We start from the raw sequence: 26,249 nt of genomic DNA, 5'->3' as shown, positions 1-26,249 counted from the left end.
CTGCTTGTAAAAGTCAAACAGAGAATGAGTCACAGATCAAAGGTGATTTAGTTCAGGTGAGGCACTCACCAGATGAATGAGGTAGGACTGTTTATGCAGGAAGTAGCCAGAGGTAGAACTGATGCAGCAGCAGAGGAATCAACACAAAAAAGCCCCACTTTTCCATTTCAAATGCCTCCTAATAAATGCAATGACCCACCATACTTTTAAAGGGGTGCCAGTTTGTGAAGCAAGAGAATGCACAGCAGCATCTGCTGATGATGCAGTACCCCTCAGATTCACAACCCCCCCCTTCACAGGATGTGAAGTGGTAGATGCCTGTTACATGATATGAAGCATGTTGAGCGAAGGGAGCAGAGTGAGTGTTTGGGATAGAGAACACAGTCGCAGTGAGATGGGAAAAGTCAGCTGGTATTAGGTGTCGTGTCCCTGCTGCAGAGGAGGCTGTCAGCACCTGACCTGGATCACACTCTCTCTGTGCCTTCCTGGATTACTTTCTTTTTGTTTGAGGACAGAGGAGGACGGCGTGTCCTCCCTGCCAGAGTGTTTATGCCGCAGCTGGCTGCAGATGTGCCTGTGCAGAGGAAGTTTGGACCTAAAGAGAACGTTTGTCAGGACTGCTCCAGGGGTCGCCACCTCCTGAATCCTGACAGACGTTGCTTCTCATCAGGTCCTCAGAAGCCCCCTTTACATCTCCCGCTCTGGCATGACGTGGATGCAATGTCAGATTCCAGCCCATGGACAGCACTGTCCAACTTTAACATCCCACATTTCTTCAGCGGAGCCCGTCTGCGCCGATCAAAAAGGTATCATTTAAAACTGAAAATTCTGCCATACTTTTTGCTTTTAAAATATCTTCTTGTTTAGCTGTGTGGAGAGATTAGGTTGTATGGGATAAAAACAATCGCTTTCCATCTGGAGCAACGAGTCACAACACTGATGTTTTCATGTGTTTACAGTCGGTTATCTGAGCCCCTTCGCGAGGTCAACATGAACGAGGAGATGGGCGTTCCTTCTTCTCTATTGTGTATTATTTGCTTTGTGAGTCAAATGATAATTAAATGTTTGTTGTGGAGGCTGTCTCGGGTTCCTCACACAGGATGTATAGTTTCCATTTGCCACCCCTCTTGAATAACACTGGGAAAGAGGAAATGCTGATTGTTGTTTTCATATTTCCGTCACTGCTTGTTGTTGTTACAGTTTGTCAAAACAAAAAACAGCTTCTTGGCTGTGGAGGGAAAGTGCTGCCCGAAAGTTGGGTCTTCATTGAATAACTTGTAAGTTTTGACTTTTGAAGCATTTCTAATGTTGAAGAATTAAAGACTTCATCGTTTTATGGGATTTAGGGTGTGTGAACAGCTAAGCCACTTGATCCCAGTTTGTTGTATATGATGGGCCACAGTATTGGTGAAAGTCTATAAAATGATATTTATTTTTAATCCTCTTCCTGACCTACTTCTTTTCACATTGCAGGACAGCTTAATATGAACCACTGGTCATTTTGGGGTGGGAATGTCTTACTCATTTCAAAACTGGCAGATTTAGACATTTAATGGGGATAACCTGTCATAAATATTGTCAAATAATTAATGTAATGAATTAAATTCATGGGGAAATTAGAACTAATATGATTTCATTTAATACAGATACTGAGAATAGTTTTTATAAATTTTGTATATTGGTTTATTTTATATATATAATATGTTTCATTTATTTTTTCAGATTACCATCATGATGTAATTAACTGGCGACCTGTCCAGGTGTACCCCACCTCACACCTGCTGTAATTGCTGGGATAGCTATCAGCTTCCCTGAATTGGATTAAGCAATATGTAGAAAATGGATGGATGGACCGTCATTATATATTAGTGTGATAAGGCAGCTGATAGATTTGCATCCCAGGAGCCAAATTGGGAACAAAAAGATTTGTCACAGCTGAATCTCTGAAATTCTGTAACTTGTAATTCTCTAAATCGTCACATGAAACTGACAAAACTTAAAGGAAACGGTCGTCTTTGTTGGCTACAAAATAAGCCGGCGTCCTTTTATTCCCAAGCAGCAACGTTTTGATAAAAGTTACTATTAATAGATCAGTATGTGTCATATGTCTGACTTTGAATTTGGGTTTGTCAGCTCCCTGCAGCAATTTGTGCCAGTGCGCTTTGTCAGCTCACCTGACAGCTGTGACGAAGGACCTCAACTCACACAAGTAAAAAGGATTAATCATGGCTTCTTGTTGACATGGGTCAGGATCAGACATCTTGATTCAGATCTGTACAAACCATAGACTTTTTTTTTTATTATTATCTATTTTTGCTTCCTCTTGCAGACTGAATAAGTAAGCAACCTGAAATTGTTGTTGACAGATTGAGATTACTTTGTGTTAATGTTGGTTACTTTAAAAGAAAATGCATTGATCTCTGATATGTAACGTATCAGTAGCTGTCATTAGAAAGTATTTTTAGCTCTTGGAAAAAGATTTGCACCACTGTTGTGTGTAGTAGAACAATGGTTTGAGGTTGAGAGTTTTGCATGGAAGCAATCTAACACGTCTGTACTACGGCATAAATGCTGGCCTACTTTCTCCCTATCATCTTCGCCCAGGCCTTCTTTATCCCCCCTCCATCCCATTTAAAGCTTCCATAAAGATTAATCCTGGCAAACATCAGAAGTAGACCCTCTGTGATTGCTGAGGTGGCATTTCTGTGCATGTCAGAGCAGAACAGATGAGAATCGCACTATTTTCTTTACAATGTCAATAAAATCTTGAAGAACTTGTTCATGACTGTTCGAACAGCGGTGCAAAACTTTGTGGTAAAAAGTGAATGCGAAGATCAGACGTACCCATGAAGATTTCTGTCGTCTGTCTTTGTGTGACACAGAGGACAGTGGTTGACGACATCATTCGATGGTGGTGTGTTCCCATCGGGGCGGGACTCTGGACATACAGAGAGCAGGGGAGAAATGCTGTCATGGCAGAGCAAACACTGTCCTTTTTTTTTTATTCCCAACAACAAGAAAACAGGCAATCATTGTGAAACTTAAATTGTACATATCCACGTTGCCAACCAGCTTAACATGACACAACAGTTGATGTTTGTTATGCTAGTTAATGCTAACGAACTAAGAGACAAGAGGCTGCGGTGTTGCTGAGAGTTAATGTCTAATTTAGGAGATATTGTGAAATATACTGTTATTTGTTCTCATCACGTCAGCTTTGTGACCAGAAACTAAAAATCATTCAGTCAGTAACACAAACAGATCATGTACACAGTGCCCTGCAGCCTAAACTGGTTATAACAAGACTGTCAAATATATGGAAAAAATGGAAAATTTGGGGTGGGAGGGTTGAATGTGTGAAGCGAAAAAAGGTTTGATTAGAAAGTGACATGGCTGTAGTCCACAGCAAGAGCATATAAATAGATGTTGTTAAATCTGAGCCTCTGTGACTGAGCACCTGTGCACCAGATATTATTCACTTCCTCGATCATGATAAATGATTCATGACGTGTGTCCACTCTCTTGATTGAAGGAGGTAGCCCTAGATAACACTTGAGTAAGCAGGCTTGACCAGGATTTTAATCAAAACAAGGTTTTTCCTCTGATTTAGGAAGTCAAATTTGGGTTTTTGAGTGACAGAGGGCAGCATTAGAGGTGTGGTGACCTACAAGCAGTTTATTGTGATTATTCTCAACAAATGAAAATAAATAAGCTCTTAGTTATTATTTTCTGATATTGCAGTTGACTGTTTATCCTCTGGTACAGTTTGTGAACTTTTGGTTCTTAATATGTTTGTTTCTAGAGAAAAAGTAGCTGAATGGTTTTTTGTTAACTGATAATCTTCCACATAAGGCAAGGATATTGGTTCTGTGTAATTTGTAACTCTGAAGTCTTCATGATTGCCAGCTTGCAGGTCACATCTTTGTCTTTCTCAACCAAGAATCAGTTCCACAACCTCAGCTGATGTGCAGTAACCACTGATTAGTGATCCCAGTGCAAACTTTATTTCCTTAGATACATGAATATTTAGCTAATTACTGGCCAGTATTTTAGCAAGAGGAAGACTTCAGTGTCCACAGACAATTTTTAGGTGTCAGTGGCTAATTTATATGTTTTAGGGATGAAATATTAAATTTAGTTTTTATTATCTAAATTAAAATAGGGTTACCTAGCTAATGTTTAGTTATATACACTGAGTTGCTAAAATAGGCTGCAATATAAAGTAGCTGCAGCTCTTTATTATAAGAAAATAAAGTCTTGATCTACTGTTTAAATAACCTGAACCTTTCTGCTCAAAGAGGACATTTTTGCTTTCCACTTTCCAAGTTTCCATTTTTGAGTTTCTAAAGGTGTTCACATTAACATCTATGTCCCGATTAAAATAAAAAATCCTCTAGCTCTCTGCAGTATGTGGATGTAATCCTTTAATGCAGTTTATAATCCTGACATGATCAGTTTTGAGTTGTTGAGGGACAATAATGCTAAATCATGTGAATATCAGTAAAATCCAACATCAAAGCTGGCTAAACCGCTGTGTTTTTCCATCAAAGCCTTCATTGAATCTAGATTTGACAGCACAGTTAGCGACCTTATCGGACATCATGATAGAGTGTGAAAAGTTGTGCAGCTCTTCACTTTCACCAATGTGACATTGAGGTACTGAGGGCTGTGCACTTCTAACGGAGACAGAAAGACCGCCAGATCATGCTTTTCAGCTTCATTGCAGTAACCTGTGTGAATTTGATCGTTTGATCACTGCTGCAGCACACGGACAAGCGAGCTGCACTTGTAACTAACAAAGTGTCTTTATTGTGGGTCTTGTTGAATAATGTCTTGGAAAATCTGCCGGAAATGGTCCAGATCTTGGAGGTTATGTAACAGCATGTCATTGATTCGAGTCCATGACCTTGAAGTGAATCCATGTTCTTCAGGCGTGATGTGTTTCTACTGATGGCTTATAATCAAAAATTATAAAGCAGGACAGCAAGCAGTGAAGCTGCTTTTGCATTTAAATAATCCACAATTTCTCTCAAGGTTATAAACTTGGCTTCATCTAATGATTCACACATTGCTGTTCACAGTAGCTCCTCATGAGTCACAGTCCTGGGATAACGTGACCAGTAAATATAAAGAGACGAAAGCTCTGCACAGAGCCTTTTTTATGGGGGGGTGACTAAACCAAAATGTTATGTCACTTGTTTTTGTGGCACAGTTTGTGCCAGATTTACTTGAGGACTGTATTAGTGTGTTATCATAAAGGCTTGTTGTGGCAGTGCTGCAGGAAAACAAGCTTTCAGACAAGTCAGAAATTACTACACACAAGCATCAGTTTTTTGTTAGTTTGTTTGCGCACTTACACCTCCCCAAACATGAACAGAATTAAAATAAAAACGGCTGGTGTGAATGCACCCTTAGGGCTAGTCCCCACTCTCTATTGGATCTGTATATATATACTTTCACCTGAAAGTAACTGTAAAAACCAGTAACAACAAAACATGACTATAGTGTGCATTAAAATTGTAGGAATATTTTATAGAAAGGTGAACATATACAGTTAAAGAATAAAACTATTCTGTTCACTGCTCTGCATGGTACCAGTTTGACACCAGTAAAATTGTAAATTGATTGTCGTTCACCAAACAGATTAACCATAGAACCCTTATTTTCAGTTACTACTTTGTTGTGCTTTTATACTGGAACAAGGACAGAAGTCCACTTCAGTTACCTAGTTGAGCTAAAACCAAAGCTTAACTTAACTGTGCTTGTGAACAAAGAGATTGCTTTATGGGATATCATTTAAAATATATATCAAAGCTAATCCAGAAGATCATAGGATGTTTCCTACATCATATGAGCCATTCTATGGGTCTTTAAACATCAGTGTGTTTTGGGTTTGTCATTTTACTTCTTAAGAATGTTTAACACTTCTATGAAATGTTAAGAGTGCCACAGAGGAGAATTAATCTTTGAATAAGAAATTAAAGGAGAAACTATGCACAGATTCAATGACAGCGTGATTCAAAGTGCTTTACAGACATTAAATCGTCAGAAGCAAATAACATTATATAAAAACAGTATTTAAAACATGATCATGTTTAAAAATTCAAACTCAAAAGGAACAGCTTTTAAATAGAAAGTGTTCAAATACAGCAGAGAACAGGTGGGTCTTTAACCTGGATTTAAATAAACAGTGCTTAAGCTGATCTGAGGCTTTCTGGGAGTTTGTTTCGGACATGTGGAGCATAGAAGCTGAATGCAGCTTCTCCATGTCTAGTTCTGACTCTGGGAACTGATAAGAGACCAGATCCAGATGACCTGAGGGTTCTGGTAGGTTCATACTGGGTCAAGGGGTCACTGATTTACTCTTAAACCATTCAGAACTTTACAGACCAGCAGCAGAACTTTAAAATATGTTCTCTGACGAACAGGCAGCCAGTGTAAAGACCTCAGAGCTGGACTGATGTGATCCACTTTCTTGGTCTTAGTGAGGACTCGAGCAGCAGAGTTCTAAATAAGCTGCAGGTGATTGATTTTTTTTTCTTCAGGTAGACCTGTAAAAACACTGTTACAATATTAAAGCCAACTAAAGATGAAAGCATGGACTAGTTTTTCCAGGTCCTGCAATCAGGCTGTCACACCGAGACATCAGGGGTCGTATTCCTACAGATCCTTAGTGCAAAGAGTTGCTCCTAGTCACCAAATTCTAAGAAAATTCTGAGAATCATGATGTTTTCTTAGAATTTCCCCAAAAATTGAAGAGTACATCCTAGTAAAGATAAAAGCTATTCCTAAAGAATCCTAGCTCTCAAGAGAGCTAAGATTTGATCTGTTAAGAACAGGGAAGAGGACTTTTAAGATGCTTAAAAGTTCCCTAAGCAGAGGACAAAATGGCAGACAGAAGAGGCAGAAGAGATATTCTGCAAACACTGGATGACAGTGAATTAATTAAACGTTAACAGATTGGATTGTGCAGGAATCATATCTATGTTTTTTTGTGAAATATACATCACAAAACACTTTTATGCTCATTGACCAATTGAGCCAGGAGGAAACACTGTTCCTCTGTCCAGCTGGGTTTTCTTGTTCTTTTCTTCTCCATTGCTTTTCACTGGTTTGTGGCAGATTTTAATGCCAACCAACACTGCTTCTTATAGGCCGGTCACCAATCACATACAAGTGCCAAACTTTCCTGCAATATTCTCCTGTTGGTGTTCTCTCTCGTTTTGAAATTCAGCTGCTGCCAGGTGTGGGTTAGTCACAGATTCATGACTGGTACCTGATTGGTAGGCAGACATTCTGGGCTCTAACTGAGATTATTAGACTACCCCCTGAATTCAGAACTGGAGAGGATGGGATAGTTTGCCATGATGTCGACTCAATTTAGCACTAGCAGGATCAGCTTTGGTGTGCTGGACATGCTAGAGTGACCAACACGACCACACTGGTTGACCTTCAACAACTCCTGGTTGAGGAATGGGAGTCAATCCCACCGCAAAATATGCCCAGCGTGAGGAAACGGTGCCAAGCTGTTATGACTGCATATGGATCCTTCACACGCTACTGAGGACAGTGTAACATGAATAAAGTGTAAAATGGCCAACTTGTCCTTATTACTGTGGGAGAGTGTGATCATCCAATTCCCCAAGAAGAGTGTAATAACCTGAGTGAGAATATTGCAGTTAGTTTGCGCACCCCCCAAGAAATAAGTATATTTACAGAATCATCACTGAAATAACACATTTAAAATGTAGATTTAAAGTTGGTTAAATAAGGAAAATTAATTTATTTTTAACTTTATAATTCCAGATTCATTTATCCATTTTCCTTTTTTTTTACATGTTTATTTTTTGTCTCCTCCATTTCTTAAGTTCTTTAAAAATGCTTCTATTTTTTTTTCTTCATTCATTTTACCTGAAGGTGTTGTAGGTCACTTTGTGTTTTTCATTCTACAGTTTGTTTTTCCCCTACCTAATATGTACCTCTGTGTTTTTCAGCTGTAGAACGAGCAACAGAAAAAGCCTGATAGGAAGCGGTCAGTCGTCAGGATTACCACGACCTCATTCTCCTCTCTCATCTCTTACAGGTAAGTTCATGTCCAGCTCTCGTTCATGTCATCTAATGTGGGAGCAGGGCTTTGTTTCCCCAGAGTTAGAAACATCCCCACAGGGTGTGCAGAGGAGGAGCCATTAATTCACAATGTTCTCCAACAGGAATGCAGTCCATTGTGTAATGTAAGAAAATGTACAGCTCAGTCTCTGCAGCACTAGATATCATTATCAAAATGTTAGCTCTTATCTGGGACCTTCATGCTGTTGTGATATTTACATATGGAGTAAAATGCGGTTAATGTATACATAGAATGTTGTCCACTTACTCAGTCAGAAGACACTCTGGTACTTAAAGCACTTAGTGAAACAAGTAATGATAATCTTATTCTTTATTTTGCCAGGTCAGCTCTGTGGCTGAGAATTTAATATTACAACGGCAAATTAAGAGGCAGTGATTGTTTTGGAATAGGAAGTGGTGGCCTGCAGAAAGGAAATGCACAGGAGTAGAGGGAGGGGAGGCCTCGTTTGCCACAGGGCGTTTTATTTCCTGGCATTGCTTGGTGAAAGCAGAGCTACAACTCGCAGTGTTTAGTCTGCGTTTTGACCTGACACAGGAAGCCAGATTTTAAGATGGATTCAGACTCTGGCAGCCTCGGTTCTAACGAATGTGGTCAGCTCTGGGATGATGTAACACTGTGGCTCAGGCGTAATATTTATACCAAAGGTAAGAAGAATGTCTTCTCAGAGCAGCCATATAAGCTGGTGATGTAGAATAATTATTTTTAACATTCCTGCAGAGATTTGATGTAGCAGGTCAGAGTTTTACTCATGATGATCAACGTCTTCATAAATTACATTAAATCCTGTTGTTCTTTTCAGAAAATGCTCAGTAGAAAGTGTTCAGTTGAATTCCCAGGGGAAAACATATTCTTGAAGCGAATAAAATTTTAGTGCAGTCAGAAAAGCGGCATTCATCACCAAGATTCAGTGGCTCTATCATGTTTTGTCTTCAGTGAAATATCTGTTTTTATCAACACAGGAGTTGGTGACATTGTGGTCTTTAAATTATTTGGTCTCCACAACAGTGAGGCTGATAATTATGTCTGATTAACACCTGACCTGGGCGGCGTGGCTCCGTGGGTAGAGTGATCGTCTTGTAGCCTGAGGGTTGCCGATTCGATCCGGTGTCCCTAAGCAAGACACCGAACCCCAAATTGCTCCTGATGGTTCGTGGTTAGTGCCTTGTATGGCAGCTTTCGCCATCAGTGTGTGAATGTGTGTGTGAATGTGATGTATGATGTAAAGTTCTTTAGGTATCATTCCAGGTACAGTAAAGCTCTATATAAATACAGACCATTTACCATTTTTGCTTTGTTCTTACACCATAGGTGTTGAAACACAAATCCTAATGGGTGCCTTAAGATTTGCAGCAAGATGGTGCAGATATTAGTTAAAAAAGATAATTTCTATCAGGATGAATTTTATAAAGTTCATCAAATGTTGTATTTAAACCTTTAATGTGTGCAGATGTTATATATGTCATGTTATGGTGCAGCTTAAGTTCAACCATTTAAAATCAGGAAGAATGGAAAATTGAACCCCAACAAGAGCTTCCAGCGAGCATTGTTCCCATGTCATGAACAACTGTGTTTCTGTATCTGACAAAGGTCAGGCTTTCAGTCTCTCTGCTGTACCTCTTTATCTGGAGGTTACTAGTAGCTCTTACAGATAGCCGCTTTTAAATAATCATATGTTGTGTTTGCTGATGAGTGTTTAAAATGCACTGACTGTCCAGTTAGACTCAGTTGTCTTTATTTACACTGTTATTGCTGAAATACCTTTGTTCTGTACTGAATAAATGGGATATCTATCTATTAGTAAGGGTCAGTATTTTGTTGTATCATTAGACTTTCAGACCCATCTTTACCATCTTTAAGTGGAAGGCAGAACAAGAGATACAAGAATCTGTCATAAAGGCAAAGTGTTTGCTTATCAAATTTACTAGTTAAACAATGTTTAATCGGTAAAAACGCTACTGATGAAATATCCCTCTTGAGAATAAGTAGTGGGTTTCTTACACTGGCCAGAAAAGATTCAGTAAAATATTTATAGCAAGGGTGTGATTTTTATTTATTTTTTGCACTTTATCTATTATTCTTTAAATGTCTTTTTGTTTATTATAAAGTTGAAATATTCAGTTGGAAACTACTTTCTTGGCCAAAAGAATAATAATAACAAAAAACAAACAAACAAACCAAAAACATTATCCTATTTCAGCCCCCAAATCATCAAAACATTTTCCCCCAACAAAGCCACACTACTGAACTTGGGCACATTTTCTCACTGTGGCACCCCTCATAATCAGATGTTGGAGCACGTCACTTTCTCTTTCTTTTCCTCACTTCCTCTGATAATGTCCTCTTGCATTTCTTTACTGAATCAGCCACGGTGCATGTTCACAATGGCCTGTGTGTTGATATCCAGTTGCTAGTGTGTGACATGGTACCGGGAAGCAAAATGCTGCTGTAAAGTGATTCACTGGAACAAAGGAAAACATGCAGGCTCTCACCTCAGGATGCTACAGGGCAACAACTGCTCCAAGAATGAACATAATAAATGTCACTGTGCTTAGAGTCAGAGGCAGAGCAATGACGTTAGAAAGTTATGTAATGCTACTTTAAAAACCTGAAAGTGGACAGAGATTTATGGCTGGTATTGCATATCTTTGTAATGATCTTATGTGTGATAAAGTGGTCACCAGTTGTTTGGCTTTTTTTTTTGTCCTTGTTTTGGCTGCAAACTGAAAGTGAAATCCAATTTTATTGATAGTCTCTGCTTGCACTTTTTCTCCTTTTTAATGTATTGTATCCCTTTTCTGTGCATATTTTCATGCAGGAACAAGCCCACAAGACAGCCCTAGAAATTTCTCTCCCAGTGCCTCTGCTCATTTCTCCTTTGCACGAAGGTAACTTAACTGGATATTTAGAAAAGACTAACATCAGGCTGTAGTCAAAGTATTATTTTCTCTGCCAGCACATGTGTAAATATTCAGCTTTGTTTACATAATTTCACAAACAGATTGATAACACAATTATTTTGTAACCATTTTTCAACATGATATCATGTAATTTTGTATTTTTATTATAATCCACAGTCATTGCCACAGAGCAGACAGGTAACTTCAAGTTAGGCTTTTGTTTGCCCTCAAACAGTCATCTCCCCACATTTGTGTGAAAGTACCCTGTATCGTTTACACCCCCCTTCAGTAGTTTGTCTCTTTAATCCTCCATTTTTATTTTAGGCATCTATCTTTAGCTCTACTTTCTTGTTTTTCTGTGACTTATAGGATTCATTATGAACTAAACCAGAACAGGTGTTCATCTATAACCATGTGATCATTCAGGTCTTAGGACAGTTATCACATGTTTTAAATGCTAACATTGGAGTGTCTTCATGAAGTCGAGCATGGTGCAATAAGGCCTTTTATTTAATCCAGTATAACTCCTTCTCACTCTGTGGCATTTTTAAAAGCTGCCTGTTTGAGTTGTCGAGTTATTGATCTATTTGTTGTTGCTGTTGTATGGCAGGACTGATGGTCGCCGCTGGTCTTTGGCCTCCCTCCCCTCCTCTGGATATGGAACCAACACACCCAGCTCGACAGTCTCTGTAAGAATCACACACTCACACCCCCTGACAAGAAAATAAATGCATCAACTTTATCGGTTTCAGCTAAGCACCCAACCTTCAGAATTATTTGTTATTCAGATAAAGACACCAAAACAAAAAAATTATCATGTCTTGGTTTTTGCTTGATAAAATATGCATGTTAAATACTGATGACAGTTATATAAAGTAAAGAACTTAAAACAATATTTATAGTTAACTAACCAGTAATCCCCTAGCCTTGTTTTCATCTGTACAAAACTGACACAGTCTGCTTGATATATTATTTATTATATATTTATTATAAAGGAAATTATAGATCTAAAATAATGAAAGTAATACATTATAACATGGTAATGTATTAGCTCTATGATTGCAGCATCATGTTTCAAGGTTGGACTGGGGTCATTAAAAGGCAGGAAATGTAAGTGATACTAATAACAAACAGCTGTAGACATGTTGCAACTAATTAGATAAACTGGCATCAGGTCAGTACCATGATTGGGTATAAAAACAGCACCTTAGAGAGGCAAAGTCTCTCAGATTGGTAGATGTTTAGTAATCTGCAAAAAACTGTCTAAAAATTCCTTATTGTAAAATTGTGAAGACTTAATATTTCTTCTGCAATGGACTGACATCCTGTCCCCGGTGTTCCCCGCCTCTCGCTTGATAATTCCTGGGGAAGGCTCAATAACTTTTACCTCATGAAACGTAAATTAAGACTAAGATGATCCAGGACTGCTGAGCAACTAAAATCAAACAAAAATGGGATAACATTTCCCTCCCAAAGGTCCAGCAGCTCTTCTCTTCATTTCATAGATGTTTACAGGCTGTGGTTAAATAAACAAGGGATGCCCCACAATGGTAGACAAGACCCTGTCCAAACTTCTGAGGCCTGTTGCTGCCGTCAATATGAGCTAATATTTTTTTTATAGAAAAGTAAAATGACAAATTTTCAACATTTTATATATTTTCTATATTATGAATAAAATTATTTCTAAGATTTATAAATCATTGCATGTGTGTTTAATTAAAATTTTACATGCAGTTTTAAAACATAGGTTTTAATAATTCTTGGTATTTTAAAGTCTTTTAGACTGGAGGTAATATAACAATTAATTAAACCCCAACTTTTTTGTCCTAGTGACTGTTTTTTCTGTGTAGTAACGCTGAGAGGAAAATGTGTTGTAGATTAAACATGACTTAATAAGGAGGGAGACAAACTAACAAACACATTGCCCATTTTTCTTTGTTCTAGTTTACTTCCTTCATGAACACTGGACTGTTACCATTTGTGGGAAATGGTCTCACATACTAACAATGTACACACAAACACACATTTACAGGATTTACAGTGCGACAAGGGAACTGAAAACGACTGGTATTCATTTGTTTTGTGGTCTTTGGTCAACAAGTGTATTTCCTGCCATTCATATCATCTGAGTAAAACTTTTCCTTGGAAGTTGTTTTTTTTTTTTTTTTTTTCCTCCCCCCATTCCTTGTGTACCACAGATTCATGTGTTACCATGACTCCACAGCACACACAGTTGTTGTTTAGACTGATTAAATGGGTTACTTATTTCCTTGCATGTTAACTTTGGGTTTGATACTCAGTGCTGATTTATGCCAAAACAAAGCCAGCAACTGTTAAGTTTGACGTAAATTTGCTAAGCTTATCGTTAGCTTAGCAAAAAGACCGCCTGAGTACACCAGAATGATGCTATGCCACTTTTACTCCAGTGAGCAAAGAAAATGTTTAATGTTTACATAATTAAGATATATTATGAAGTCAAATTAATCAAATAAATTATGTATATCAGAGCTTCTAGTTACCTTGGAGCAGTTCTGAAATCAACTATTCTGGTTTCAGTCTATGCAGTAACAAAGACAGCGTCACAGGAAAATATGAGCTTATAAGATAAATAAAAACACTTAGATTGAGAAGACTCAGACTATAATCACATGAAATAATCTGCCTGTGCCATAAGATAGTTATTACACGTAGTAGGATTTCCTGAAATAAGAAAATAAATATCTTGACTTTGAAGTGAGAAATATCTTAAAACAAGCTGTGAAACACTCATTTCAAGTCCTTTAAGTGTAAAAAAAAAATCTAGCCTGTCAATTCTTATTTTCAGTGTTATTTTCCTCATATTGAGCAACAAGATCAATTAAACAAGATAATTCTTCTTAATCTGAGAACTAGCCCTCAGTTGGTTTTCTATTAGACAATATATTAAGAAAAGATGCACAATGCCATCATTATAACATCTTAATCACGCAAGCCTTTAGACTCTTATGTTTCTCTATAATCTAATATTCTGTTAACTTTCAGGTAACAAAGTTAACCTATAGACAGCTTAAAAGCCTTTTATTATTAATTTCAATCAACCAAAGATTGAAATAAAGCCAAAATTTAAAATGATTAAAAAGTTCCCTTTTAAAAAGATACTGCACATATTTACCAGACAAATATATTAAAGGTAACATTCTTCTTATATGACAATGGGGAAACAATCTATAAACAAATAGGGCGATGGCCTCATTAACATCACTTTTTAATACACACTATAAAAAAGAAAAACCCCTCCATCTTTTTTTTTTTTTTTTTCTTTTCATGTTGAATATATATTTGTTTCATTTCCAGTCATCCTGTTCATCACAGGAGAAGCTGCACCAGCTGCCCTTCCAGCCTACGCCGGATGAACTGCACTTCCTCTCCAAGCACTTCTGCACTGAGAGCATCTCCGGGGATGAATGCCGCAGAGCGACGGCCATGCGACCCCGCTCACGCAGTCTCAGGTGCTGAACGCTGTCATTATTTCGTAGACATGTATAGGAAGTGTGGCAGTTGAGTTACCGACTTTGCTCCTATATGTTTTTCAGCCCTGGAAGATCCCCATCTTGTTACGACCATGAAATTATTATGATGAATCACGTCTACAAGGAGCGGTTTCCTAAGGTGAGGACTAACAAGTGGCTTTGCTAGAACTGAGTCCTGCCATTCGATTATCGTAAGCATTACCCAGCTCGCTCTGTGCCATCTCACTGCAGGCCACAGCTCAGATGGAGGAGAAGATTCAGGAGATCATCCGCAGCAACTCTCCAGAGAGCTTCCTGCCTTTGGCAGATGGTGTGCTTGGCTTTGCCCACCACCAGATAATTGAACTGGCCCGTGACTGCCTGGAAAAGAGCCGGTTAGGACTCATCACCTCCAGTTACTTCTGCGAACTCACTGACAAATTGGAGAGGCTCGTTCAAGAGGTGAGACCATCTGTGGAAACCAAAGAAATGTTTCAGAAGACCTTATTCTTTTTTTCCCCCCTCGTATGAGAATGCTAATAAAGCTGGACTCATGATGTTCACTTTATAATATGATTTATATTCAGCAAGAAGATCCTCTGTTGGTTCTCCTAACCGTCTGCATGGTAAATTTAGTTCATGATAAAATGGCAAAGTTTTACCTTATTTAAGAAGTTGAAAATATAAATTATTTTAAGGAAAATTTAGTATTTTATTTTTTACTTTAGGCTACTATGATTATTTGGATAATGAAATAAGAGGCACTACATGGAATAAAGCCTAAACTCTTGTTTTATCCTGCAACAGATGGGTCCAAACAGCCCGTAAGGGTGTTTGAGAATCCTTTATAGCTTTTCACAGAATATCAGATCCTTAGACACTCAGTCCCAAGATAAAAATATAAAGTTAATATTTAAACATCGTATTTAAATTCCCTTTTTATTGTACCTGTTATAATGTTTTATTTTGTTGGTGTTTTGTAGTCCACAGAGAGGTCAGAAAGCGAAGAAGTAAACTTCATCAGAGAAGTGGTGAAGAAGATCCTCATCGTGATAGCGCGACCTGCTCGGCTGCTGGAATGTCTGGTACGTTTCATATCACTACCTAATCAGTACACTTTTTACAGCTAAACTCTCCTTCTTAGCCTAAATTAATCATTAATTAGGAAATATACTGCACCCATTTTAAAATCACTGATAAACTATTATGTCATGAAACACATGAACAGGACTAAAGGTTAAAAAAAAAAAAGTTCATGGTGGAGACTTGTTTAGATGATTCAATGTGATGGAGTTTGTTTTGGATGTGCATTTAGTACCACATCTGTTTTCTGCCCCATTTAATCTCAGATCATCTTGGAGTCAGCACCTAAATTATGCTGCAGTCTGACAGCTGAATAAGCTTCCTACATCTTTCTTTGTTTAATTCTCTTTATTGGGCAGATGTCTCTTGATGGATTGATGTGGCTTTAATCTGTATGCATGTAATTACAGCGTATTAGATGACAATGTGTTAAATAAAAAAACAACTCATAGTGATGAACTTAGAGTGAATTGACATTTTATAGCTCATCTAAGCTTCATGTGGCTTTTATAAGCTACAGCTCATTGTTTATGTCTGTGTGGCTTTACTTTCATTAAGTCTGAAACATGCAGCCATACCACAACAGTAAAGAAGAAAAACTCTGAACATTTAGAAGATTTGGGGATATTTTATTATTATTATTATTATTATTATTATTATTATTACTTTTTTTTGTAAAGTAAAGGGCAAACAAAGAGTGAATATTGTGGTTAAATTCCTCAGACTGCCAACTACTTCAGCTAAATGCATGTCTATGTGATGTGCACAGGAGCAGCTATCTGCTTTCAAGACTGTATCATAAATTCCAAAAGTGATAAATCAGTGTTTTATCCTTCAAGCTGCAAAATCTTCTGTTTGATGATGCATAGCACAATGTGAATATTGTGGAATTTGAATGCTTGTAAAAAGACATTTTTAATTAGGATAAGTTAAGCGCTGGCATTTTAATGAGCTTTCATTTACTTGAGGTTAGTACTGTATTATAAAGTTTTGTTTATATATTGCAAGTCATACAAGTTTGTAAGAAGTATTTATTACTAAGATGAATTATTGTAATTTTATGAGATCAAGTTGTCAATATGTTAAAAAATGTTTCGCCTCTCCAGCGTGTTGCACCATCACGTTATTACAGTAACCAGGAAGCAAACACTGACTGCAGAGCAGCCGTTTGTTTTTGGGATCATTACAGTTTAGATGTTTGGTTCGTGTAGGCACTACATCCTACAAATTGCGTATATGCTTTGGTGTGTCAAGGCTAAATTGATTTTAAAACGTAAAGCTCTTATTGTTGCTTTTTGCATGAAGAGTGGTTAATAAATAAAATTTTATTTCATTTGATACGAGCTGGCCCTGAAATAACTCAGTTTTTAGTGACAATTAGTTTTGTAAATATCTACTTTGTAGCATTAAGCGAAATCTACAGTCAAATGTGAGACAGTACACACAAAAACTTTTCAGTTATTGTCAAAGCATGTAAAAATAAGAAATGTATTGTTTCACTTTAGACCAGGGGTGCCCAAGTTCGGTCCTCGAGATGTAGCATCCTGCAACTTTTAGATGCAACCCTTCTCCAACACACTTAAATCAGATGTCATCTGCATGGCATTCAGCTCTGCAGAGGCCTGGTAACGAGCCAGTCATTTGGTTCACTAAGCCATTTATAAATAACAGACAGCAGATCTTCTTCTGCCATGTTGCAGAGGAAAGGGCCTTTAAAGATAATATAGTTTCTCCTAAATTATGGGCAGGATGCAAAAAACAGTCTGCGCCTTCACTGCTGGATGCCACTAAAACTATCACATTGCTCCTTTTCCTTCTTCATCTGTGTTTTCTTACTTACCGGAAGCAAATCGCGAGTTTCTGCGGCGTGTCAAATAAAATCTAAGCAACACATTCTGACAGGCAATGTTTCCTTCAGTGTAAATGATCCAAGTAGAAAATCCTGTCAGAGATGAGCTTCTTGGAGCTGGAACAAGGTTTATCTCATCTCAGCAGCAGTCGGGTGATTATTGTAATAAAACTGCAGAGTTGAGAGTATTTGAGCAAAGTCAAGGGTGAGCCTCTGCAGCCAGGTGAGCAGAGCAGATAGACCAGGAGGGAATTTACATATTCATAGGTGTACACATAGAAATGCCACGTCGCTTTCTTAACTTCAAATTTGGTATTTTATATAATTTTTTTTAAAAGTGTGGCTTAGCCAGTAGATAAATATTAAATTATAAGTTTAATAGGTTATTTTATGTAATTGTAAAAGAAATTAAATATGGTTGTTTTGTTTTATTTTTTGTCCTTCCTGAACAGAAATGTGCAGCGGTAGAAAGTGACATGATTCGTATTCTTATGTTGCAGCCTCTGCAGCATAATTTCAAGGCATGAAGAGATTAGTTTTATGTTCATTTTTTTAATGAATTACTGCATTTACAGGAGTTTGACCCAGAAGAATTTTACCACCTCCTGGAGGCTGCTGAAGGACATGCTAAAGAGGGCCAGGGCATCAAATCAGACATCCCCCGTTACATCATCAGCCAGCTGGGACTCACACGAGATCCTCTGGAAGGTCTGAGAAGCACTCAATTTATCATCATTAGCATCAGCAAAATGCAAAACAGTCTGTAATAAGATTCTCAAAGTGACCTGTGGTGATAATTAAATAAATGTGGGGAAATCAGATTCAGCCAACTTTTCAGCATCTATTTTCCTCCGAAGACTTTATAAAAAGGCAAAAAGAATGTTTCAGATTGTCTCTGGACTGATTGTATTTCCTGCAAAGCATAGTTCTTGTTGCAAGTCGGTAAAGGAATGAAACTATCAGCATGTGGAGGAATCGAAAACACAGATACTCTTGACTAATGTTCTGTAGTGAGCGCTCTATCTTTCTAATGACCCTCTGTCTCTGCAGATTCTGTAAGCAACAACATTCATTATGACTAATTAGAAAGGAATGGCCTCCCTACTGACTACACAGATCCACACAGACCGGCTCGTCTCTGTACATTTCCCCCTAGTGACTCCCGGGTTTTATTTGCCCAGCACTTTGTGTGCCTAAAGGAAATCTCCAAAGACGGACAGATGTTAAATGGCAGTGGAAATGTTTTTACAAGTCCTCTGAGAATGAGGCAAACACCCCTTCTATAAAACTGCACACATGGACGTTAACATTGTTCACACAAACAGACAAAATGTAAAAGATGCAAGCTGGTTTTAATGAGTTCTTGATTTGATTTCCACTCCATTTATCCTCAACTCAGGTTATCTTGGAGTCAGCACCTCAAAGCTAATTGGTGAATAAAGTCTTAATAGTGTTTTTTAACAGTTTCTGATTTCTCAGCATTTAAGTTGCATCTGTTTCAGCAACAACACTGCAACACATGATTTTATTTTTCATGTGTTTGATGTTTATAATGTATTCAAAAACAATCCTTTTGGGGTTTAAACTGTTGCAGTATTGCTTGTTTTTATTTATTTTTTCCTGTGTTCTCTGTATAGAAATTGCTCAGCTGACCAGCTGTGACAGTGGGATTGCAGAAACCCCAGAAACGGATGACTCTGTAAGCGCTCAGATATTGATTTTTTTATATTGATTTAGCCCATATATATACCACAGACAAAGCAGTGAAATAACAGATTTTAGCTTTTTTGATTTGATTTACTGTTATTCTCTCCTCTTGTGCTCAGTCTCAGAGCCTCGGCACTGCCCTGCGGTCCCGAAGGAAACCCTGCGAATTGGACTTTGAGATGACAAAGCTCATCAGCAATGGTGCCTATGGGTATGGTTCTTGTTTTGTTTTTCCTTACCAAATAAAAGTAGAACATTTTTAACAATCAGATCAAATTTGATTGAAGTTGTCCTTATTAAAAATCCCACAGAGCTGTTTATCTGGTTCGCCACAAGGAAACTAAGCAGCGATTTGCCATGAAAAAGATCAACAAGCAGAACCTGATTCTGAGGAACCAGATACAGCAGGCCTTTGTGGAGAGAGATATCCTCACCTTTGCTGAAAACCCTTTTGTTGTGTCCATGTACTGCTCCTTTGAGACACGGCGACACCTGTGCATGGTGATGGAGTATGTTGAAGGTCAGGCGTTGTCCTTCTGCATATGAAAGCAACATACTCTGTTTTTGTGACCTCTGTTATAGTTGTTTTTCCTTCCTGAAGCATATTGGTGACATCCCTCCCTTGATCTTTTATAGGAGGAGACTGTGCCACCCTTTTGAAGAACATGGGTCCGCTGCCTGTGGATATGGCCAGGATGTACTTTGCAGAGACTGTACTGGCTCTGGAGTATCTCCACAACTACGGCATCGTCCACAGAGATCTCAAACCTGACAAGTGAGACCTCATACATTTTAAAACAGATCTGATCAATATTTATTCGTGACCTCAGTTTTCTTTCTTGGGTTCATTCACTTTAAACACTCGTGTAGCCGAAGGTTAATCTGGACCAGAGCTCTCCAGGGTTCAGCTCTAGGACATAGTCTTTGTCATCGTGTTTACAGACATTCAAACAGCTTTTAAATGCAACACTCCATCTTGACCCCCCTTCCACATCTTCCTGAGACAAAGCTCAGTGAAATTTGTCCTGAAAGCCTCATCTTTTGTTGCAAAGATAACACAAACAGTTATGATTAGATTATACATATTAAAGAACATTTTGGTACTTTAAATAATCTTGGATGGGAAAAAGACTTGGAAGATTAAACATGTTAAACTCAATGTGTGATGTGTTTATAGAAATTAATATTTCATGCATTTCTTTAGATGAATTTGAAGCAACATCACATGTACCTGTTGGGAAAATGTAGATTTTATAAAGTGCATAAATCAGATTCAACATTAAAACACAGCTTGCATGAAGTTATGTAAAAATATATATACAACCTGAAAATTGGAAACACAAAGTGTTGTTTTTTTCCTTTTTTAAAAGTTTATTTTAATAAAATTAAGACTGTTGCTGATAGTAAAATATCTGAATATCTGCTTCATCACTTCTGCTGTCATTTCAAGATTAAGATCCAAAACCTTTCAAATTAATAAGTATAGCCTGTATATTTAATTTCAGTAACACCTTGACCATTTCTTCCTCCTACCCTCCTCCTCCTCACAGTCTGTTGGTGACCTCAATGGGGCACATCAAGCTCACGGATTTTGGTCTTTCCAAAGTCGGGCTGATGAACATGACCACCAACCTGTATGAGGGGCACATAGAGAAAGATGCCAGGGAGTTCTCTGATAAGCAGGTAAATGCTACTGAGCTTAAGCAACTTGACGTCTGATGGTACAATTTCAAACAATTTTCCTCATGTTTTGGGCTTTTGTTGTGTTTTTTTCCTCTGTAAAGGTGTGTGGAACCCCAGAGTATATTGCTCCAGAGGTCATTTTGAGACAAGGCTATGGAAAGCCGGTGGACTGGTGGGCTATGGGCATCATCCTTTATGAGTTCCTCGTGGGCTGTGTGCCTTTTTTTGGAGACACACCCGAGGAGCTGTTTGGACAGGTCATCAGCGGTGAGTGTTGCCCTGCTTACTATAAAAAAATGTGACTTCTGTCACCATGATGGACCAGTCTGAGTCCATTTAATAGATTGTTTGTCAACAAATAAAAGAGGCCGATCATTTAGGCTTAACATCAGCATGTTATTAATATACTTGTTGAGATGAAGACTTGGAAAGTGGAGGAGATGAGGCACCAGCAAGAGGAGCAAAAAGTTTGTGCAGGATGTCACAAACACTCACATCCTGTTAAATTTAATTAATATAATGTTATCAAACTGGTACATCAGTTTGTTCACCATCAAGCCTGTTAAATTCCTTTTCAGACCATCTGTGAGTATTGTTTATCTGAGCCAGCATTGTATCAGTTTACTGTTGTGAATACATTAAATCATCTGAGAAGAGGATGAAATAAATACATTTGAAGCTTTGTTGAGAGCAAAAGATAATCTGAATAAAATATGTAATCTGATAAAAAAAATACCATCAACACACAAGAACCTTATAAACAAAATAAAACTAAAATATGGAGAAAAATTAAATCAAAATGTGTCAAGTTCAATAAAAATAAGAGCAAAGTCCCGAACCTTATACCTAAACTAAAACGTTAATCATCCCTAAGTTGGGTCATTGTCCACATCTTGTAAAATTACTTTGTAGATCCATTCAATAACTTTTTGAGTAATCCAGTTAATAAATAACCTAAACCAGCCACAATCTTTGTGGAGGTAATGAAAGATTTCCAAAAACCACTGTGCCGCATCTAAAACAAACAGCTGTTAGATCAGGTGAGATCCAGGTGTGTGTTAAGGTGGAAACAAACTGGCGACTGCCTCCAAATGCTGCAGGAACTCTGATGTTTTCAGCTTATTGTTTGGCAAGCTGAGAACAAGTCAGTCAGATTTCTTACCGCCATGCTGGTTATTGATTCTGCGCTGGTCTACTTGTCACGATGAGTATTTGCATACTTGAATTAGGATATTTGTTCTTTAATATTATAAATGTGCTTCCAAAAATTGACTAGTTTTCAGTTTTATCTGCTAGTTTACTCTTAAATTAAGCATTTTACAGATTTCTGTGGTACAGATTAAATCACAGTCTGAATCTATCAACTTCTGTATTTTTTATCATCAAACATATTTGCATTTTAAAATTGAAATCCATTATACTGAATTTAACAGGTTTAAAAATCTTCTAGGCTCAGAGTATTTTCCGGTGCTTGGAGGTGATTTGGAGAACGTTTCACAGCATCTGGTAATGTGATGCTGTCGTGCACATCAGGAGGAATTCCCAGACCACATTCAGATGTGAATTAACCATTTGCAAAGTGACCACATGGATTTCTCTGTTTACTGAGGACTGAGATTTCCCTGAAGGCCAGTAGAAAAACAGATGGTAGTGAGTGGGTTTAACTTGACTCAAGTGAAGTTTGAATATTATGATGTTTTTTCTGGTCAGTTTCATCTTGAAAACAGGATCTGTTACCTTCTGCAGCTCAGATGAACTGCGTTACTGTGTGCGGAGTAGTTGGATCATAGCCTCCTTGTGTGACATAGAAATGAATGGCATGCCATGACTGATTTGGTTTGCTCTCAATCAAACTGTACCAAGCCTCTGAGATTGGCTATTAATTAAAAGGGCCAGAACACACTGAATGCATGCCATCATAGCCTCAGGACGCACATACATATTCATAGCTTGGGCCCAAATTTGATTAAAATGCAGGACAAATGGCTCTGAGAGCCAACAATCAGCATGTTACAGACAGGCTTTACTCTTCTCTGCAGCTAATACATGAAGCTTTTCAATAAAAACTGGAGCACATGTAAATTTGGCATTGCACTTGATCAAAGAACTACCTTAGATTTGCTTGTGGGGGGATTTGGAAAGAAGCCCATTAGATTAGTTTGGGGAAAAAGAGAGAAAATAATTAGATAAGTCGATTATGTAAACTGTAATTGCAACCTAGAAAATTTCAGCAGTTTGATGCACAAACCTGACATGCCATATGGTTTGTTGCTCAGAAACATCTGGAACGTCCTGAGTGAAAGCATTTGGGGAAAAAAGTCACCAAAAAGCGAACTAATTTAATTAAATCTCTTCAGCTTCATTAGTGAACTTGAATGGAAAAATAAAGGCTACTGTTTCTAACTGATATCACACCTAAAACCCATGTCCATGTAGGATGCTGACATGTTGAACTTGTTCTTTGGTTAAAAATGATTTACATTTACTCATTTTTCTTTATCTGCACCATCAGCATATCTGGAAAAAATGCTGTTTTTGAGTTGAAAGTGTGTTATCCAGTGTAGGTTGAGTCAAATCAACTGGACTGGGTTTAGTTTCTTGGATGAAATGAATGAAACCGTCTTTCGATGCCATGACCTGAATGAATAATAACCCTCACAGATGATATACGTTAGGTTTGGGAGTGACTAAAGATGAATAATAGTTTAAGAATCCTATTGCAATGTAATAAACAATTATTTAAATGAACAAATAAGTCATTATTAATAGAAAAGTCTGTATAAAGTATGAATGCTGTGAGTATGAATGATTTTTCTGCATTGACTCTTATTGCCGCCAAGCTGAAGAAGCCTCTGACTGAACATTCTGCAGTTTGTTCAGTTCTTTAAGTAAATGCCTCTTCAACAGATAATTGCAAAAATACTATCACACACATGCCTCCTACCTTATAGGTGATCAAATCACACACTGTGGTGCATTGAGCTGTGATTGGACAAAAGTTTGAATCTAATTGGATCGAGCCTATCACACTGTCACTTTGGATTGGCTCAAGGCCTGTTGTGACCCTTCACAGGATGACGTGGGTATAGCTAATGAATGTATAGATGGATATTACAACTGTGACATGATAAATTTTCCACTCTAAGCCATCAGTCTGCCACCTTTATCAGCAGTTACAGAGCCTGACACACAGTTGCAGCTAATTAAGCAGCTATCGCCTCACAGTAATGGCTTAGGTCTGAACTTTAATTAAACGTCTCTAAAATTTCACCACCTCACTAACTTTTAGGGTTCTGTTGAGCTTTTAGTACACAGGAATTCTTTCTGAAGTTAAAAGGATAATTTCTTTTTAAAATACTGACGATTTTTCTCAGTCTATTTTTTTTTTTTTTGAGGACAGCATTTACACACATCATGATAATGTCACACAAATACTATCATTTTAGATTGTTTACTCAAAAATAAGTAAACCATAAGATTATTGCAGCTTTCGAACTGATTGCAGTTTATTTTGTGTTTCCAGATGAGATCAACTGGCCTGAAGGGGAGGACGCTCCCCCTTCTGATGCCCAGGAGCTCATCACCTTGCTTCTGAGGCAGCATCCACTGGAAAGAATGGGCACAGGTGAGGACTCGGGGAAAGTGGAACAGCCAGTGAACCTTTGAAAACTACAGAGGCACAATGGGCCACAATAAATTCTCATGTGCCACCTCAGCAACATTCATTATTCCAAGTCACCAGGGAAGAAATTGAGGTCATTCCACAGCAGAACAGTTTATCCTGTGGCCCACTGACCTCTTCTCTTTGATCAATTACAATTATTTCCCAACTAGTCCATGAATCTAATTCCATGCATGATTAGGCACTATCAGAGCATAGATGTGCAGACTGTGAAAGTGACCATGACCTGGCACAAAGGCCAATCGCGTCGATGCACGTAGCCTGTTCAGTCCTGCAACAGCTCCTTGTACATCCAAGTCGCCATTCACAAACATCGCCCACTATTTCACAGAAGGTCACAGGCAGGAAACTGTACTGCATAATTTATGGTCCTGCAGCCACAAGGGAAAAGGGAAACGCAGTGTAAGCGTTTCTTCACCTCCTGTGTTTAACTGAAACTTTGAATACCAAGTGATTTGTGCACATTTTCCTCACATTTGTTCTGAAAAGTTTTTTCTTTTTTTTTTTTTTTTTTTTTTCCCCACCTGCAGGTGGAGCTGCTGAGGTCAAGCAGCATCAGTTTTTCCACAATCTGGACTGGAATGGCCTGCTGAGGCAGAAAGCCGAGTTTATTCCACAGCTGGAGTCTGAAGACGATACAAGCTACTTCGACAGTGAGTTATGCGTTATGAAGGCTGACCAGTGCTTCTGTTTATACAATGAAGGAAATGGTCTTCCTTAATTACAATTTCTTGTCTATTAAGCTGTATTTTGTAGGATTGTTCTTTTAAAAACATTTAAAACAGTCAAGATGACATGATAATAAGAAAATTATTCTGCTTTTATACAACCTTCTGTTAACTGTGGTAAAGAATATGAATAAGTCAATTAATAGGGTCTTGATAAGCAGCTGTTGAGGAAAGGTCTAAGATTTGTGCCCCAGCTCACCAATCTCTTGATGGACTTTAGGTTCTTGCCTTGGTAAATCAAGAAGCAGAAAATATATTAATGTAAAGCAATTAAAATAAATTTCCCTCAAACATTAGAAATTCTGCTTAGACATTACAAAAAATTAAGATCTCTTCTTCTGATCTTGCCTCACAATCATTAAGTAAAGCTGTATTTTAGCGTTAAAGTTACTCAAAAATATTTGTGTGTATCGATGGTTACAGTGCAAACAGAAACTAAGCAGGCTTTACTGATTTTCTGTTTTTCTGTTTTCTTTTTTAACATTAAGGACAGTCATACCTTTCCATCAAAGCACATTTTCTATTACAAAGTTTTTTATTATTAATTTGTTAATGCTAGAATGTTTACATTAAAGGAATCGACATGGGCATGTTTAAACAGCATGAAACTGCTAAAAAAAAATCTATTATCTAAAATTAGCAGAAAAATGAAAAGATTTGTGTTTGGTAGACTGTTTCTATATTTGTAAAACTGCTTTTTGGCAGTAAGTCTTAAACTGTTGGAAAGAATGTAAATTTCCTTTTTAAGTGGAGCCACATTTGTGAGGAAATTACATTTGTGTGGTTAGCAGCAGAGTTAGGTAGCAGAGTCTGCCATTGACTCAGCCTGGCACCTCCTCCTCATGCTGGTCACCAGCTTGGTCACACACTGCTGTGGCATGGCATCCCATTCTTCAACCAGCATTTGTCTCAAGTCAGGCAAAGTGGTTTTGTTGGTCTCTCGGGCATGAATGGCAGGCACAAACTGATCCCCCAAGTGTTGAGTGGGGTAGAGGTCAGGACGG

The 26,249-nt window shown here is 37.9% G+C and overlaps 1 protein-coding gene across 9 annotated transcripts in view; it reads left to right on the top strand.

Annotated features, from left to right (window-relative positions):
• mast4 (microtubule associated serine/threonine kinase family member 4) overlaps positions 1 to 26,249 on the top strand; it is a 107,280-nt gene that overhangs the window by 66,931 nt on the left and 14,100 nt on the right. For 6 of the 9 annotated variants that reach the window (XM_041969236.1, XM_041969238.1, XM_041969234.1 and 3 more), the window contains 16 exons: positions 7,995 to 8,083; positions 10,944 to 11,013; positions 11,636 to 11,714; positions 14,359 to 14,513; positions 14,598 to 14,673; positions 14,766 to 14,975; positions 15,497 to 15,598; positions 18,021 to 18,153; positions 19,083 to 19,144; positions 19,272 to 19,363; positions 19,464 to 19,672; positions 19,789 to 19,927; positions 20,703 to 20,835; positions 20,937 to 21,102; positions 24,359 to 24,460; positions 25,048 to 25,170. In XM_041969236.1, the coding sequence (XP_041825170.1) occupies positions 7,995 to 8,083; positions 10,944 to 11,013; positions 11,636 to 11,714; positions 14,359 to 14,513; positions 14,598 to 14,673; positions 14,766 to 14,975; positions 15,497 to 15,598; positions 18,021 to 18,153; positions 19,083 to 19,144; positions 19,272 to 19,363; positions 19,464 to 19,672; positions 19,789 to 19,927; positions 20,703 to 20,835; positions 20,937 to 21,102; positions 24,359 to 24,460; positions 25,048 to 25,170 (1,940 nt within the window). Of the gene's footprint in view, positions 1 to 385; positions 807 to 7,994; positions 8,084 to 8,589; positions 8,773 to 10,943; positions 11,014 to 11,635; positions 11,715 to 14,358; positions 14,514 to 14,597; positions 14,674 to 14,765; positions 14,976 to 15,496; positions 15,599 to 18,020; positions 18,154 to 19,082; positions 19,145 to 19,271; positions 19,364 to 19,463; positions 19,673 to 19,788; positions 19,928 to 20,702; positions 20,836 to 20,936; positions 21,103 to 24,358; positions 24,461 to 25,047; positions 25,171 to 26,249 lie in introns of those variants that run through there. The other 3 variants (XM_041969239.1, XM_041969235.1, XM_041969243.1) reach the window with 3 other exon arrangements.

This window comes from Melanotaenia boesemani, chromosome 19 (assembly GCF_017639745.1).
Source record: "Melanotaenia boesemani isolate fMelBoe1 chromosome 19, fMelBoe1.pri, whole genome shotgun sequence".
Taxonomy (NCBI): domain Eukaryota; kingdom Metazoa; phylum Chordata; class Actinopteri; order Atheriniformes; family Melanotaeniidae; genus Melanotaenia; species Melanotaenia boesemani.
This window is presented reverse-complemented; position numbering and strand designations above follow the sequence as displayed.